At 47.5% G+C, this 15,908-nt stretch overlaps 1 protein-coding gene across 1 annotated transcript in view; it reads right to left on the bottom strand.

The window, feature by feature from the left end:
- Window positions 1–15,908, bottom strand: part of PLEC (plectin) — an 86,396-nt gene that overhangs the window by 18,448 nt on the left and 52,040 nt on the right. Inside the window, exons 11-26 of the mRNA XM_044669642.1 lie at window positions 14,447–14,574; window positions 13,992–14,085; window positions 13,402–13,556; window positions 11,176–11,488; window positions 10,989–11,066; window positions 10,733–10,894; window positions 10,469–10,573; window positions 9,879–9,974; window positions 8,911–9,036; window positions 3,454–3,606; window positions 3,056–3,210; window positions 1,745–1,871; window positions 1,239–1,422; window positions 976–1,133; window positions 279–457; window positions 20–158 (exon numbers count right to left, since the gene is read on the bottom strand). Coding sequence (XP_044525577.1) covers window positions 20–158; window positions 279–457; window positions 976–1,133; window positions 1,239–1,422; window positions 1,745–1,871; window positions 3,056–3,210; window positions 3,454–3,606; window positions 8,911–9,036; window positions 9,879–9,974; window positions 10,469–10,573; window positions 10,733–10,894; window positions 10,989–11,066; window positions 11,176–11,488; window positions 13,402–13,556; window positions 13,992–14,085; window positions 14,447–14,574 — 2,352 coding nt within the window. The remainder of the gene's footprint in view (window positions 1–19; window positions 159–278; window positions 458–975; window positions 1,134–1,238; window positions 1,423–1,744; window positions 1,872–3,055; window positions 3,211–3,453; window positions 3,607–8,910; window positions 9,037–9,878; window positions 9,975–10,468; window positions 10,574–10,732; window positions 10,895–10,988; window positions 11,067–11,175; window positions 11,489–13,401; window positions 13,557–13,991; window positions 14,086–14,446; window positions 14,575–15,908) is intronic.

Here is a 15,908-nt window from a genome sequence, read left to right as displayed (position 1 = left end):
ACCAGCTCAGGCCAGGTACCTTCAACTCTGTCTTGGTGGCCTCCAGCTCTGAGAGATCAGCAGGGACATTCTGCACATCCTTGAGCTGCTCCTCATAGGTTCGCAGCAGCTCCTCTGCACCCTGGGTGCTACGGATCACTAGGCTGATGGTCTTGAGTCTATAAGTAATGGAAGCCTAGGTGAGACTGGTGGGCATTTCCAGGAACCTGAGCACAGGGAGGGAGGACTCCAGCGCCCCCCGCCTCAGGATGGCAGAGCAAGAAGCCGGGTATACTCACTTCTCCAAGTAGATGGCAGACAGGCTGCGCACCTGGTCCAGCTTGCCCAGAGTCAGGTCCAGCTCAGAGCGAAGGGCAGGGGCTCCAGGTGAGGGCTCAGGCTGGGCAAGCACCTTCTCTGCCTTGGCAGAGAGTTTGGTCACTCCTTGGCCCAGGCCCTCCACCTCCGCCTGTACCTTCTGTAGGGGGACACGGAGAAAGATACATAGAGATGGGGATGGTGAGAAAATGAGAGAAAATATTATAATGGAAACAAGAAGCAAAAGGAAAGAAGAAGACCTGGAGATAGAGAGGGAGATACATACTGCCAAGGGAGCCAGGGGAGGACCAAGATAGAGACAGACAGAGGGAGGGAAGTAGAAATCAAGGAATAAAGAGACAGACTGAGACCAAAAGGGAGACAGGAACAGAAAGATAATATAGCATGTCCATAGCTGGAGAGATCCAAGGCCACTGGGGTAGGACCCAAGATAGCTTGGGGACAGGGGGTGCATATCATAAGATCAGGTAGGAAGTAGATTACCAGGCTAAGGGCTGAGACAGCAGTAGGGAGAGGGAGGAAAAGAATGGGGAGAGAGAAAGGAAAGAAAGATAAAAAGAGAGAACATAAGGGAGAAGAGGAAGAAAAAGGAAGAAGATTGAGAGGAAGGAAGAAGAGGAAGACAAAGCTGGCAAGGACAGGGAACTAGGACCATACCTGCTGCTCAGTGATACGCTGAGCACATTCTCGGGCAGGCTCCTTTTCCAGTGGCATGCGAAGCCGATGGACAATCCGGCCCTCACAGGCCTCTAGCTGGAGACGAATATCCTTCAGCTCAGAAATATAGCGCTGGCACAGGGTCTCTTCTTGTTCCCCTATGAACAGGAAGGCTAGTGTTACATCTCGAGGGCCCCTCAACTTGAGTCCTCACCAACTGTGCTGGGCACAGCTGGCTCCCACAGCTGCCCCAACCTAGTTACCTTGCTCTAGGCTCTGCAGCAGCTGCTGGTAATGGCGAGTACAGGTGCTGTAGTCCCGTTCCACCTGCAGACGGTCCTCAGGTCCAAAACCACCCGCATCCTGGCTATCCCGAAGGAAGGCCTGGTAATGCATCTCCAGGTTGCGTAAGGCCTGGCGTTGCTCCTCTGGCTTCAGTGTGCGGAACTGGGTGAGAAAGGGGCATCAGGGGTGAGAAGTGAAAGCAGGAACTGGGGGGGGGGGGGCCAGGGTGGACACTGAGGATGAGAGGGGACAATGAGAAGGAAGAGAGTGAAAAGGAAATAAAGATGGAGGGGACACTGAGAATAAGAGAAGCAGAGATGGACATGAAGATGGAAGGGGACACTGAGGGTAAATGGTAGATGAGAGGCAGGTATACAGGGAAAAGGGTAAGGAGACAGGGAGGAGGTGGTTAAGGAAATGCTGGGTTACACATGAAGTGAGGAAAAGAAGCAGCAATTATAGTATCAGAGGTCTAAGGACTCACCGTTACCAGAGACCAAGAGCGAATGAGCTGGATTTCTCGTGTTAGGCACTGCCAGGCCAAAAGACTCTTCATGTCCACATGTAGCTGATGCCAAAGGTTCACCAGAGTCTGATGTTGTCCCTCCAGCCTACCAGAGATGGCATGGGATGGGGTAGGGGAAGATTGGACAGGGTATGAGAAGAATTGAATATGTCTTCTTTTTCTTCTAAACTCTCTACAATCTGGTTTATGCTCTCATCATTCATTCAATTTAAACTGCTCTCTTTGAAGTAATCAGTGATGTTTTAATTGCTGAATCTAATGACTTTTTCCTCAACCCTCATCCTTCTTGACCTTCCTGTACTATTTGATATCATTCACCTCTTCTGAGATCTCTCTCTTCTCCAGGTTCTTGGGACACTGTTCTTTCCTGGTTCTCCTCTTTCCTATCTAACCTTTACTTCTCGGTATCCTTTGTTGGTTCTCTCCTCTTGGTGACCAAGGATCTATCTCCTAGGCCCTCTTCTCCCTTCTCTCTATACTACTCTATGATTTCTCTTATATTTATGTCAATGACTCCAAGACTGACATCCAATCCTAGACCCTCTCCCAAGTTACAGTCTTGCTGATCCAACTGCCTCTTGGATATCTTGAACTGGATGTCTTAAGAGATATTTCAAACTAAAGCATAAATCTAGTCATGTTATTCTCCCTAATTATTTCCTTAAGTAACCTCCCAGTGGCTCTCATTTACTTCCATAATCAAATATAAAGTCCTCTGGTTAACATTTAAAGATCTTCATAACTTGGTCCCCCCCTTCCTAACTCGTCTAGATCTAGAGATCCCAGAAGAGATAAACGAATCATTTTCCTTCACATATTTTATGATCCACTGTCTTTGCTGTTCCTACATTTCCTGTCTCTATACTATTCATTGGGTGTCTGTCCCCCAAAACCTGAAATGCTCTGCTCCCCTCACTCTGCCTTCTTAGCTTTCCTGGCTTCCTTCAAGACTCAGTTCAAAGCCCACCTTCTGCAAGGAGGCCTTTCCTGATCTCTTAAGATGTTATTACCTTCCCTCATATACCATCTTCTTTCTCTCTCTCTCTCCAAACGTATATAATACATATTAAAGATAATAGGCATCATTTTCCCTGATTGTCTCCTTCATTAGACTGTGAGCTCCTAGAGGGCTAGAACTGTGTTTTTGCCTCTCTTTATTCCCAGGGCTCACTACAGTACCTTACACATAGTAAACTCCTAATAGATGCTTGAGTAGCTGAATGACCTTTCCATCCTTTTGGTGGATCCCACCCTGGGCTACAGCCCTACCTGCTGACTGCATCCTGGGCCTCTTTATTGGGTGGGGGCACAAGAAAGCAGACGGAGGGCAGGACGGCTTCACTGCCACTGCTGTGTAGCACCTTCCATTTGGATGGCTGGGCATGACTCACCAACTGACAGGTATCCCCCTTGTGGACGGTCATCTGTAGGGGCCAGGCCAAAGAGCAAGAGAGAAGCAGACCAGGGAGCTGAGTTGTCAGAGCTCAGCCCAAATGGTAACTTTACTGTTATTCCCCCTGCTTACATTAACTGCTTCCTCTGCCCCTTCCTACTTCCCAATCAGTCTTGGGGTCCTCTCAATTTCTCTCTGCCCACAGTAAACCTTTAGAGGCCCTCGCTCTCCCCCTTTTCCCCCTCCCAACAATCTGCTTTGGGGCCCAGCTCACCTCCATCTGCTTGTAGTCACACACAGCTTGCAGAGGGAGCCGGCCCCGAATGGCATAGGCTGGATTACGAGGTTTTAGTTGTATTATGGCCTTGGCACGCTTGGCCAGTCCCAAGAGATGACCCTTGTACTCAGAGAGCTGATCCTTCTCATCCTAGGTAGGAAAAAGAGATAAGAGAATGAGAAAGGAGGGCCTATTTCTGAAGGTAACAGCAGCACTCAGGGACCATAAGTCAGATCCTTAAAATTTGTCCAGCTATTAGTGATTCCAGCTGATAACAGATCAGCACATGCCATTAGCCCTGAGGAAGGTGAAGAGAGTCTATGGCAGAGGTCGGCAACCTTTTTGGCCGTGAGAGCTATAAATGCCACATTTTTTAAAATGTAATTTCCTGAGAGCCGTACAGTGCTCACAGTGTGCGCTCCTGTAACAGCGCCTGAAAAAAAAAATGACTTTATGGCTCCTGCAGGAAGAGCCATATCTGGCCCTCAAAAGAGCCAGACATGGCTCGAGAGCCATACGTTGCTGACCCCTGGTCTATGGAGTAGAGACTGATGCTACTGTGGCCACACTGAGATTCTCAGCATCCCTGGTCCCAGCCCATCCCCATTCTAAGGGGAGAGGCTTGTAGAGAGGCCATGAGTCAAGGAGACTTCAAAAGAAGGATTCATGTTGGGTCAGCATTATAGGAGCAGGATGAGCGTCAGGGAGAAAGGGTCCTCTTGCAGGAATGTGCCATTCTTTGTACCTGCATTCCCCAGCCCCTCTTAAGTCCTACTTAATCAATACCAGTGAACTGGTTGATTGGTCAATTAGAGATTCTCTTACTTTTGAGAATGAACTTCCTCCTGCTAGTTTCAAGTAGGTTTATTCTTTTTTTTTTTTTTATTTTAAACCCTTAACTTCTGTGTATTGACTTATAGGTGGAAGATTGGTAAGGGTAGGCAATGGGGGTCAAGTGACTGGCCCAGGGTCACACAGCTGGGAAGTGTCTGAGGCCAGATTTGAACCTAGGACCTCCTGTCTCTAGGCCTGGCTCTCAATCCACTGAGCTACCCAGCTGCCCCCTTCAAGTAGGTTTATTCTAATAAAATCACTGTAACAAGATTCTGGAAAATAATTCCCTGAGGGATAAACCCCAGAAATCCCCTGATCGAGTATACTGAAAGACTTTATACTTCCAACCTATGTAGTAAATAGCTGTGATTTCAGAGAAATCATAGCGAAGGAAGTGTCCTGCCTCTTGAAAGACAGGTGATGAACTACAGATGCAGAAGGAATCAAACACAGACAGATCCAGTCAATGGATCATTGTGTTTTACTTAAATTATTTGTTACAAGGGAAAATGGGTTGGGGAGGGCCTCAGGGAAGTCACAGGAGAAAAACATCAATAAAATAACAAAAAGTAAAATAATAAAAAATGGTTTTATTGGAAGAAATAAAATGAGAAAGCCTTAAATCTTAGGATTTTTATGACAATACTTGCCACCTAGAGAAAGATCTAGAACAGTGGTTCCCAAACTTTTTTGGCCTACTGCCCCCTTACCAGAAAAAATATTACTTAGCATCCCTGGAAATTAATTTTTTAAAAATGTAATAGCAATTAATTGGAAAGATAAATGCACCTGTGGCCATCACCGCACCCCTGGATTGCTGCAGCACCCACCAGGGGGCAGTGGTGCCCACTTTGAGAATCACTGATCTAGAATAATCAATGAAAAAAATGAGCTCCATCTAGAAGGCAAGGATTTAACCTCAATATCCAAATGGCAAACACACTTTAGAGACAGTGAACAGGTCAAAAAGAAACAGGTTAGAGAAGACAGATAGAACTTACTGGGACTGGGGTCAGAGAGACCTCCTAGGTGACAAGGAAGGGACCAGAGGGAGCTTTCATGTCAACGGAAAACAGCTACCTATCTGGAAACTCCTAGGAAAGTGTCCTTTTCTCCCAGAAGCCAAAGTACCTGAAGATGCTAAATATAGCTTTGGGCCTAGGGAGGAGCTTGGGATGGCAGTTCCAGAAGGGCTAAGGCTCCTACCAGGCTATATAATAGAGCCAGACAGAATTGACTTCAGGCTATGAGCCAGATGAGCTCAGTCTAGCATCTTACTCCAGATAGTGCTGAGGAGATGGAAAAAAAGAAGCAGGACTGGGTGTCCCAGAAGCACTGGCCAGCATAAGCTGTGTAAGCTAGAATGAGGTCTCTTTGACCAGTAAATTCCTCATTTCTATGCTTTTACATTTTGTTTTATTTTTCCCTTAATTCTTTTCACTCATTTATTTATTTATTCAGCATTCATTTTTATTTTGAATATTTTTCCATAGTTACATATTTCATGTTCTTTCCCTCTCCCCCAAGCCCCCCTAACCCACGTTAGCCAACATACAATTCCATGTGTCATTGATCAACACCCAGTTCCATATTATTGATAGTTGGACTAGTTATCGTTTGGTATCTACATCCACAATAATATCCCCCATCAGCCCATGTGTTCAAGTAGTTGTTTTTCTTCTGTTTCTCCTCCCACAGTTCTTCCTTAATTCTTTTTAAAACAAAAAATCCCTTTGAAATTTCTCCAACTTGTCTTAGCTAAACCATTGGGGGAAGATATTTATCTACATTTTGGCCAGTTGAGTGACAGGGATCTGATAGGGATGGGCACCTCGAGGGTGGTTATGGAAATGGCTCTAGGTGGAATAGTTGAACAGAGACAGATTCAGAGATGAAAATGAAGAGGAGAAAAACTGAGGGAAAGCATTCCTTCCCACATAGGAAGAAGAGAGGCTGTTCAATGGATTCCAGGGTAAAGTGGCCTTCCAGTAACTGCAGTGGACCCTTGCCTCTCTCCCTTACTGGTCTCCCACAACACTCTGTTTCAATCTGATGGGCTCAGATTTTCAGGGCTGGTCTATTTGCTGCTGCTATGTATTTGGTCTCTGGGACATCCTGATCCCCTTTCTACCTTGACCAATGAGTGGAGAAATCCTTCTTTCCCCTTAAATTTCAGGTGAGACAAAGAACCATTCCTAGACAGATCTATGATCCACTGTCGAGCTGAGGTCAGCAAAGAAAGCTAAGAGAAACAAACACTGGGGAGAAGAGGAGAAAGGAAGATAATAATGATTGGATGGAGAGAAGGGAGAGATGCTCAACTCTTGTTTTGTTTCTGTGTTCTCTGCCAAGGAGAATGATCTTTAGTCTGAAAAGGATGAAATGAAAATGACTTAACAGGAAGCTGATACCCAAGATAAGGAGGTAGATGGTAAGAGATCTCCTGGCTGACTTGGATGACTTCAGGTCACCAGGCCCAGATGAACTACATTCCAAGGTCCTGAAAGGCCTGGCAGATGTGATTACTAACCCACTGTCAGCTATTTCTGAAAGACTATAGAGGAGATGAGAGATAACATGGAACTGGAAAAGGACAACTGTTATGGCTGACTTTCAGGAAAGGGAAGACAACTGATTGCAGATTCTAGGTCAGTGAACTTGTCTTTGATTTCTGGGAAAATTCTAAGACATGTCACTTGAGATGATTAGTGAACAAAAGGAAGCTTAGAAGAGCAAGTCATGCTAAAAGAAAGCCAAACCAGGATGGATTGCTATTTTTGTTGCCAGAGGGAGCACCACACTAATGAAATTATAGGACTGACTGGAATATCAAAGTACCTCAAGTCAATATACCAATAGCTAGCATTTATATATGGCTTTCAAGTTTGCAAGGCTCTTGAAAATATTATCTCATTTTATCTTCATGACAACTCTATGAGGGCAATGTTATTATTATTCACATTTTACAGATTGGAAAACGAAGGTTGAGAGAGATTAAATGACCCACCCAGGTTCACACTGCTAAGTATCTGAGGTGGGATTGAGCTCAGGGCTTCCTGACTCCCAAGCTCATGCCAGAAGATAAATAGATGGATGGATGGGTGAGGGGGGACAGAGAGAGAGAGAGGCAGAGACAGAGAGAAAGCTAAATTCTCAGAAAATGAAAAAGGAATAATGGTCCCAAAGAACAGATGATGAAATATGCCTTCCTCTTCTCTACAGAGGCATGGGAGGTAAAGAGGAAAAAGATACATAACAGCTAGCATTTGTTATAGGGCTTTAAAAAAAAAACAAAAAACCTTACCATCCGTCTTAGAATTGATACTATGTATTGGTTCCATGACAGAAAAGTGGTAAGGGCTAGGGAATGAGGGTTAAATGACTTGCCCAGAGTCACACAGCTAGGAAATGTCTGAAACTAGATTTGAAACTAAGATCTCTATATAGGGCGTTGAAGTTTTCAAAATGCTTTAAGTAGGCTATTTCATTGGAATACTAATTGTAGGGTGTTTTACATACTGTCAGAGATGGTCACTGCCCTGAACATCTTTGCTGAATTGTTTGCTTCTTTGTTATAAAGGAGAGTTCAAGGAAGAGAGGGATAGAGGGAGAGCTACTTCCAGAATGAACTATGATATAAAAAACAAAAGGTAACAATGACTCCTATTTAAAACAAAAACAGGTCCTGTCAGACCAATTTCATTTCCTTTTCTGATAGGGTTACTACTAAGACTGGTAGCTATATAGGCTGGATACAGTAAATATAATTTAGTTTTAGCAAAACATCTGATAAAAATCTCTCATGTTTTTCTTGTGGAAAAGATGGTATAGCACAGACTCTATACAGTACAGTTAGGCAGACCATTCTGATGGAATGGTCAGAGGCAAAGAGTAGCCAGTAAGTACTACTTGGAAGAAGGTCTCCAGTAGAGGGCCCCAGAGATTTCGGTTTTGTTTATTTTTTTTTTAACTTATCTGTCTTACAATTGATACTAAGTATTGATTCTAAGGCAGATGAGGCCATCTGGGAAATAACACACTAAAATTCCTCTTTTCATTTCTTTTTTTAAACCCTTACCTTCTGAATTAGAATTATTACTGTGTATTGGTTCTAAGCCACAAGAGCAATAAGGGCTAGACAATTGGGGGGCGGGGGGGGGGAGTTAAGTGACTTGCCTAGGGTCACACAACTAGGAAGTGTCTAAGGTCACATTTGAACTTAGGACCTCCACACTGTCCACCTTGCTGCCCCCCTAAAATTCCTCTTTTCTGTACTTGGCTGCCCCCCTACCCACTGCCCCTACTACCCAAGTGGCAGAATCTGGTTGGAGCTCTGGTTCCCTTCCAGGTGATCCAGATGGTAGTAAGTTATCTCCCCTCTCAGTGAAGAATAAGGCATTCTGCTAAGACAGTTCTCCCCATCACCTGACAGAGCCAGCAAGGATTTTTCTTGCCTCTCATGAAAGCTCAATGGCCAGTCTGCCCCAGGGAATGGAAAAGATTGTTCAGAGGCTGCTGCTTGTGAGAGGCTCTGAGCCCCTAATCAGGGTCTCTGGCCTGCCTTGGAGTCAGAAGAGAAGGGATGGGGCTGGGCTCCTCTGGGCAAGTGGACAGGCTCACCTGGGCATCCTGCAGTAGGTCCTCCAGGCGAGTGACGGTGATGGAGCGGTCACAGGTATACTTCCTTCGCATGGTCTCCTGAAGCTTCTGCAGCTGCTCCTCAGCCTCTCGCACATCAGAGAAAAACTAGAGCCCAAAGAGAAGTCTCAGGCCCAGCAGACCCTTGCCCAGGCAGGGTCTCCCTGTTTTGTCCTGATCATTTCATCCCTAGAATAGTGCCATCCTTGTCCAGAATAAGTACCCAATAAGTATCTGGGCAATGGACAGTGTTGGACTTGGAGTCAAGTACAGCTGAATTAAAATATCAACTCAAATTTATGGCTTTCAAAGTATACACCTCTGTGACTTAGGGTCAGTCACTTCGCTTTTTTTTTTAACCTATTATCTGTCTTAGAATTAATAATAAGTATTGGTTCCAAGGCAAAAGAGTGGTAAGGGCTAGGCAATTGGGATTAAGTGACTTGCCCGGTATCACACAGCTAGGATGTATCTAAGGCCAGGTTTGAACCCAGGACCTCCTATATCTAAGCTGGCTCTATCCACTGAGCCACCTAGCTGCCCCCATGCCACTTGACTTTCACAGGCTTCAGTTTTCTGTAAAATGAGGGTACTGGAGGAAATAACCTTCTCTTAAGTCCCTTCTAACTCTAAATGTTGATTATTATGAGCCATCACCAAGCCCAGACATCCAAGGATACTTATAGCTATAGCCCCCCTCAGGGGAAGGAGAGGAAAAGTGGCCAAGTGGACAGACTGCTGGATTTTGGAGTCAGGAAAACCTTGGTTTAAGTCCTATCTTAGACACTAGCAAAATGAGCCTCAGTTTCCCCATCTGTAAAATGAGGGGGTTGCTCTGGATGACTTCTGAGGTACCTTCCACCTCTAGATCCACTATACTTTAAAGGAGGGAGACTGACATCTCCCAAATGCAGGCAGCTAGCTCTGCCTCCAGAGAGACTGACAGGTACCTGGAAATAAGCTGTATTTTCCTTCAGATGGGCCTCAAGGCAGCAGCACAATTGTAGCATCCAACTCCACTGGGTCTGCAGGGCAGCCTGGAATGCCTACAATGGTAGCTCAAGGTCACAGGGTGTAGGGTTCTACTTGAAGCACAGGTGGCTTTCCTTTGCTGTCCTCTGCCCTGCCCCCTCCCCCAGATTGCTAGCTAGACCTCTTCAGTGGATGGGGCAGACCGAGTCAGGGAAGGCTGATATCTGTCTCCCTGATGCTCAGCAGGTACCTCACCTTCCTCCTCCTCCACCTATTTCATTTTTGTCTCTGTATCCCCAGCACTTGGCACAGTGCCAGCCACATAGCAGATACCTAACCTAATAAAAGGTTATTGATGGATTGATTCGTCTCTCCCATTCAGTGCCCCTCACCTGGAGCTGAGAGCAGAGCCATTTACCTGCTTTGAAGAAGACATCCTTCCCTTTGACTCTGAACATCCTTCCCCTCCCACCCCCAACCCCGTGCTTGCTCTAGCTAATTCTGCCTACAGCCTTCCCTTTGTCCCCACCATCTCAGGTCAGCTCTGCTTGCTGCCCTCCCTCCTTACCTCTATAGTGGGCTTCCCAGGGTGATCTTCCCGAAGGAGGCGCTCTGCCGTGTTTTGAATCTCTTTGACTTTCTTCTCCTTCAGCTCTAGTTCCCGCATCAAGCCCTAGAAGGTTGGAACAGGGGGATTCAGACAGATGCCCTGTTGAGGGCACTCAGCCACCCTTGCCCCCCTGCCCACCATCCTTCTGCTGGTTCTGACCCAAGAATAAGCCAGGGGCAGAGAGGGCTGCAAGGATCCTGGGTGGCTAGCCCAACTCCTTACCGAATAGCTGTCCTTCTTGGCTGCCATGTTATTGTTGCGTTCGCTCCAGTCGTAGTTGATTTCTTCCTCTTCCTTCTCATTCAGCCACATCAGCTCTTTGGTGGCTGCTGCCACAAAACTATGCAGGCTCTCTAGACACCGTAGTCGGGCCTTAGAAGTGTTCTACAAACCCAAGCAGGAAGGGAAGAGGGCAGAGGTCAGAGCGTAAGACCCTCTTGAGCTCAACTGCAATCCCCACCATGGCCTTCCTTCTTACCAGCAGCTTGGCATACTGTAGGTCCAGTTTGCCCAGGCAGTCCCTGTAGGCCCCTCTGGTAGCTGGAGAGAGCTGGCTCTGTGGGAAGGGAAGAGAGAATGAAGCTTCCTCGGCCCCCAACAGCCTGGAAGACAGCCCTAAGTGGGGGGGACAGGGTAGCTGTTCAATGAGTATGACTTCAGCTTACCTCATCTGCCCGTGCTCGCTCAATCTTGGCCCGGAATTCCTCGATGGACTGATGCAGGCCCCGGTGGCTGCCCAGCTGAGACTCCACACTAGGGAGATCCACACCCCACTCGGCCTCATCCAACCGCCGCTGGTTTTCTTCCACCCAGGCCAGCAAGTCATGCAGGTAGCGCAGTGTGACATCCTCCAGCTCAGGTCGCCTTGGGGAGGCCACGGAGCTCACCTGAGTCACCTGAGTCACTGGCACGCCAGCCTTGAGCCGCAGGTTGTACTCAGTGCGGATGGCCACAAGCCGCTCATGCAGGCGGTATACCCTAGGAGAGAGAGGAGAGGAGAGGAGGAGGCCATCAGCTTTGTTCCACCGAGAAGCTGTGACCCAGGGGCAGAGGAAGAACCCCAAGAATCCTGGGGAGCATCCCAGGGGAAGTCTGCAGGAAGGGTGGAAGAGGGAAAGCTGTTTCTCTTTTAATAACTACCCGGCATCTGAACTATCTAGTAGAGGGTGAGCTCCTCAAGGGCAGGCACTATCTTGTTTTTGTATCTCTGGGGACCAGCACAGTGACTGGCACAGAGGAGGTACCTTAGAAACACCTGCTGGGCCTAATGAAATTATTCTTGTTAATGTTCAGTCATTTGAGCCACTGTGGCCCCATTTGGGCTTTTCTGGCAAAGATATTGGAGTGGTTTGCCATTTCCTTCTCCAGCTCATTTTACATATGAGGAAACTGAGGCAAACAGGATGAAACTAGGATCACGCAGCTAGTAAGAAGTGAAGAAACCAGATTTGAACTCAGAAAGATGAATCTTCCTGACTTCAGGCCCCACATTCTACCCATTGTGCCACCAAACTGCCCCTCAAAAATTATGCTTGCATACAAATGTGTGTGTCTAATGATCTGGAATCAACTGGAAGCAAGCTTGAGAGAAGGGAGGAAAGGCTTTTCTCCGTTTCTTAAACCTGATCTAGCCCTTAGCTACTCAAATGTATTGGTGTTTGGGCCATAGTCCCAGAATAAAGCACTAGCTTCAGCTAGAGGAAAGCCAGAGAGGCAGTGAGGTGGTGCAGCGAATAGAACAGAGCCTTGGACCTGAAGCCAAGAAGACCTGAATTCAAATGTGACCTCAGCCCTTGGACAAGTCACTCTGACTCCATTTTCCTATCTATAAAATGGGCCTAATAAAAGTATTTCCCTCCCAGGGTTGTGCTGAGGATCACACGAGATAGCTGTAAAGCTCTTAGCACACTGCCTGGCACAGAATTGGTGTTTAATAAATGCTTGTTTAAAAAAGAAAGTCAGAGCAGGGCTCGAGGGCTTTGGTTTAAGGGTCCTTCTGGCAGAGTAAATGGAGATTCTTTGGAACTGCTGAAGCCAGTTCATAAGGGAGAACAGAGAACAGCAAGATCCATGGTTAACCTGGGAAGGCAGAACTGCTTCGAGCAAGAGAGACACGAGGGACGTGATCCAGCCAAGATAGCAGAGCTGCTCGTAACTGTTCTTGGCACTCTCCCAAGACATGCTCTCATGCGTTACGGACAGGCAGCTGCTCCTCACAGGCAGGTAGGCGGGCAGGGGTTGTCCCCTGACACAGATGGGAACACTGCAAGCTCCATGAGGCCGGCCAGCCGTCTTAGCTGACCTCCCCATCTCCTCCAGCACTATGCCCAATACAAGAACTTGAGTTCAAATCTTGCCTCTGACATGTAACTAGCTGGGTAACTTTGAGAATATCCCTTCACCTCAGCGTCCTCAGCTACAGTTAAATGGTCTCAGGTCTTTTGCAGCTCTAAATCTATGATCCTTTTCATCCTCTCCTTTTGCAGGCCTCAGTTTCCTCATCTGTAAAATGAGAGTGCTGGACTAAGAAGGTTTCTGAGGTCCCTTCCAGCTCTACACTCATGATAAAGATGACTTGGTTCATGGTGAGTGTTTGCTGAATGACAGACCCAGGCCCGGAATTCGGGCCTCCTTCTCCTCCTTGACCTCTCGCTTGAAACTGTGGCTCTAGGCTGAAGGAAGAAACACTGACCATCAGGCCCATGTTAAAACGGAGGAAATCGAGGTCCAGTGAGTTTATGTGTCTTTCTTTCCCAAGGACACAAAAAGTTAGTGTGAATGGCAGAGCCAGCTCTTTAGACTGGACCTCCTGAGTTTTAGGGCAGCATCACCTCTAGGAGGGTGGCTGTGCCCATTGGGGGCCCCAGATGTCCACTCTCCGTGCCTGTTACCTTCGGTACATCTGCTCGCCCTGTGGGTGCCGCCCATCTTTGAGGGTCTGCACATCATTGAAGAGCAGCCGGATCATGCCATCAGCCTTGTCCAGGTCTCTTTCCACCTCCCCTGCATGCTGAGGGGCTTTGCCTGAGGCCAGCAGTCGGATGTCCTGCAATGGCACAACCGTGGGTCAGAGAGTGGCCCCCTGAGAGCACACCCAGAAACATGGGTCCTTGGCAACTCCCCACATCTCCAGGGAGATCCCAGACCTCCCCAAACCTCAACAAGGTCCTATGTAAGCCCTGGACTGGGTCTTAAACATTGCATCTTCCCCAGCCTAAGGCACAGAATTCAGCAGCCAACAGGCCCTAGACACGTCATTGTGCCGGGTCACCAGGGATGAGCTCCACACTTCTAGCCTGCTCTGGCTTGGCCAGGCAGGATCCACCCTTGAGCCAAGGCAGCCTCCGGCTTGGAAGAGAAATGAAATCCCGGCCCGGCCCCACCCAAACGGTCCTCCAGCCTTTCTCTCCTTGTGGCCCAGCCCCTCAGCCAGGCTGGTCCTCCCCCAGGTCTGCAGCCCCACCCTCTGCACCGGCCTCACCAATTGCAGCAGGGCATCCGCCTGATTCAGCTGCTCCTCGCACAGCCCGGATTCCATCTGTAGTTTGCTCACTATTCTCTGGAGACACTCCTGCCTGCAGGACACACCCACCCCAAAGAGGAGGGCTTCACTTCCAAGCCCCTCAGACCTCTTCTGCCCATCCTGAGACCCCACCAGCACGGGGCCCTCCAACCTTCCCTGAACTGGTTTTCTGTCTCCCTTCAAGGCTTCACTGCCCAAACTCTGAATAAAGCACAAGATTTTCAGTGGCAAACCGTTTCCTCTCTGGGGCGATGAGTCATAGGCGTGTGGTTCCTATTAGCCCCACCACGGGCACCTCCCTCCAGCCCGTTCCTGCTCCCCACCTCCCAGGCTCTCCTGGGGACCCCCTCCTCCTGCCCCATGGAAAATCTGTGGTGTTGGAACTCCCTTCCACCATCCTGCCCCACACCCACCTCTCAAACTCTGTTCTCAGTTGCTTCTCCCGCTCCAGGATGGCCACATGTAGCTTCCCCCATTCCTTCTCCACATCCAAAGGGTGAAAGCCTGGTGGTACCTTCAGCTGCCCAGCCTGCACAGCCCCCTGCATAGGCACAGGGAATAGGGCATGGGCTCAGGGGTGCCCAGCACTTGCCAGGTAGAGAGTACCCTGCCCCATCCAGCAAGGTGGTGTCCCCACAGGGTGTGTTTCAGGAAGGTGGCAGGTAGGTGGGGCAAGGAGAAGGGTGGATGTATGTGTGCCCAGGGCCACAGGTTCTGAGAAACCTGTGTGCCAACAAATAACTTGGGAGAGGATGGGCTGGTGTTCACACTCCTTGGCTCACTCCAGCTAGATTGAGGTTTGCCTTCCTCCCGGTTCAAATTCAGGTCCAAGGAGATAATGCATGAAAAGTACTTGGAACTCACCAAGCACTAGATACATATGAATGATGATTATGAGTTGCCCTGGTAATCTAATAATAATGAAAGCGTGATCACATATCATGGACAGCCAGCACTAAACCCTCTCATTGGCCCCAACATCACCATGTATCTTCCTATATTTAAAATGATAAAAAAAAATCCCAGTTCACACTCAGATAGTGCTTTAAGGTTTTGGAACACTTTCCCCTGAAATCTGAGATTCATCACTTAGGTTGGCTGAAGACCGATGAACCTGTGAGCCACAGCAACTCAAAGAGTATCTTTGACGTCACTAACTATTATCAGCAATGTAAGGATTAAGACAGCTCCAAAGGACTCATAATGAAAAATGCTAACCACCACTATAGAAGAACTGAAGGAATCTGAACGCAGGTCAAAGCATACCCTTTTTTACTTTATGAGTTTTTCCTTGTAGGTATAATATATGTCTTCTTTCACATGATGAATGAGGAAATATGTGTTGCATGATAGCACATGTATAACCTATATCAGGTTACTAGCTGTCTCAAGGAAGGGGGAAAGAAGGAAGGGAGGGAAATAATTTAGATCGCAAAATGTCAGAAAACATTTAAAAATTTTTAAATGTAATTTTGGGGAGAACAAAGTAAAATTTTACTGGGGGGAAAAAAGAATAAGGCAATTTTAATTCTAATATCAATTCTAAGATAGAAGAACTGAGACTAGGCAATTAGGGTTAAGTGATTTGCCTAAAGTCACACAGCTAGGAAGTGTCTTGAGGCCAGATTTGAACCCAGATCTTCCCAACTCCAGGCCTGGCTCTCCAGCCACCATGCCACCTAGCTGCTCCAAGTGCTAGGCTTGAAGACAGTAAAATTGGGGTTCAAATCCTGCCTGACACATTGTCTCTGTGACTTTTGGCAATGTCTCTAACATATATATAGTGCTATAAGGTTTGCAAAGTGCTTTATAGAAGTTAACTCACTTAATCCTCACAATAACTCCAGGGGAAAGTGGGGAGGCTCTATTATCCCT

This window comes from Gracilinanus agilis, chromosome 1 (genome assembly GCF_016433145.1).
Source record: "Gracilinanus agilis isolate LMUSP501 chromosome 1, AgileGrace, whole genome shotgun sequence".
In the NCBI taxonomy this organism is placed as follows: domain Eukaryota; kingdom Metazoa; phylum Chordata; class Mammalia; order Didelphimorphia; family Didelphidae; genus Gracilinanus; species Gracilinanus agilis.
This window is presented reverse-complemented; position numbering and strand designations above follow the sequence as displayed.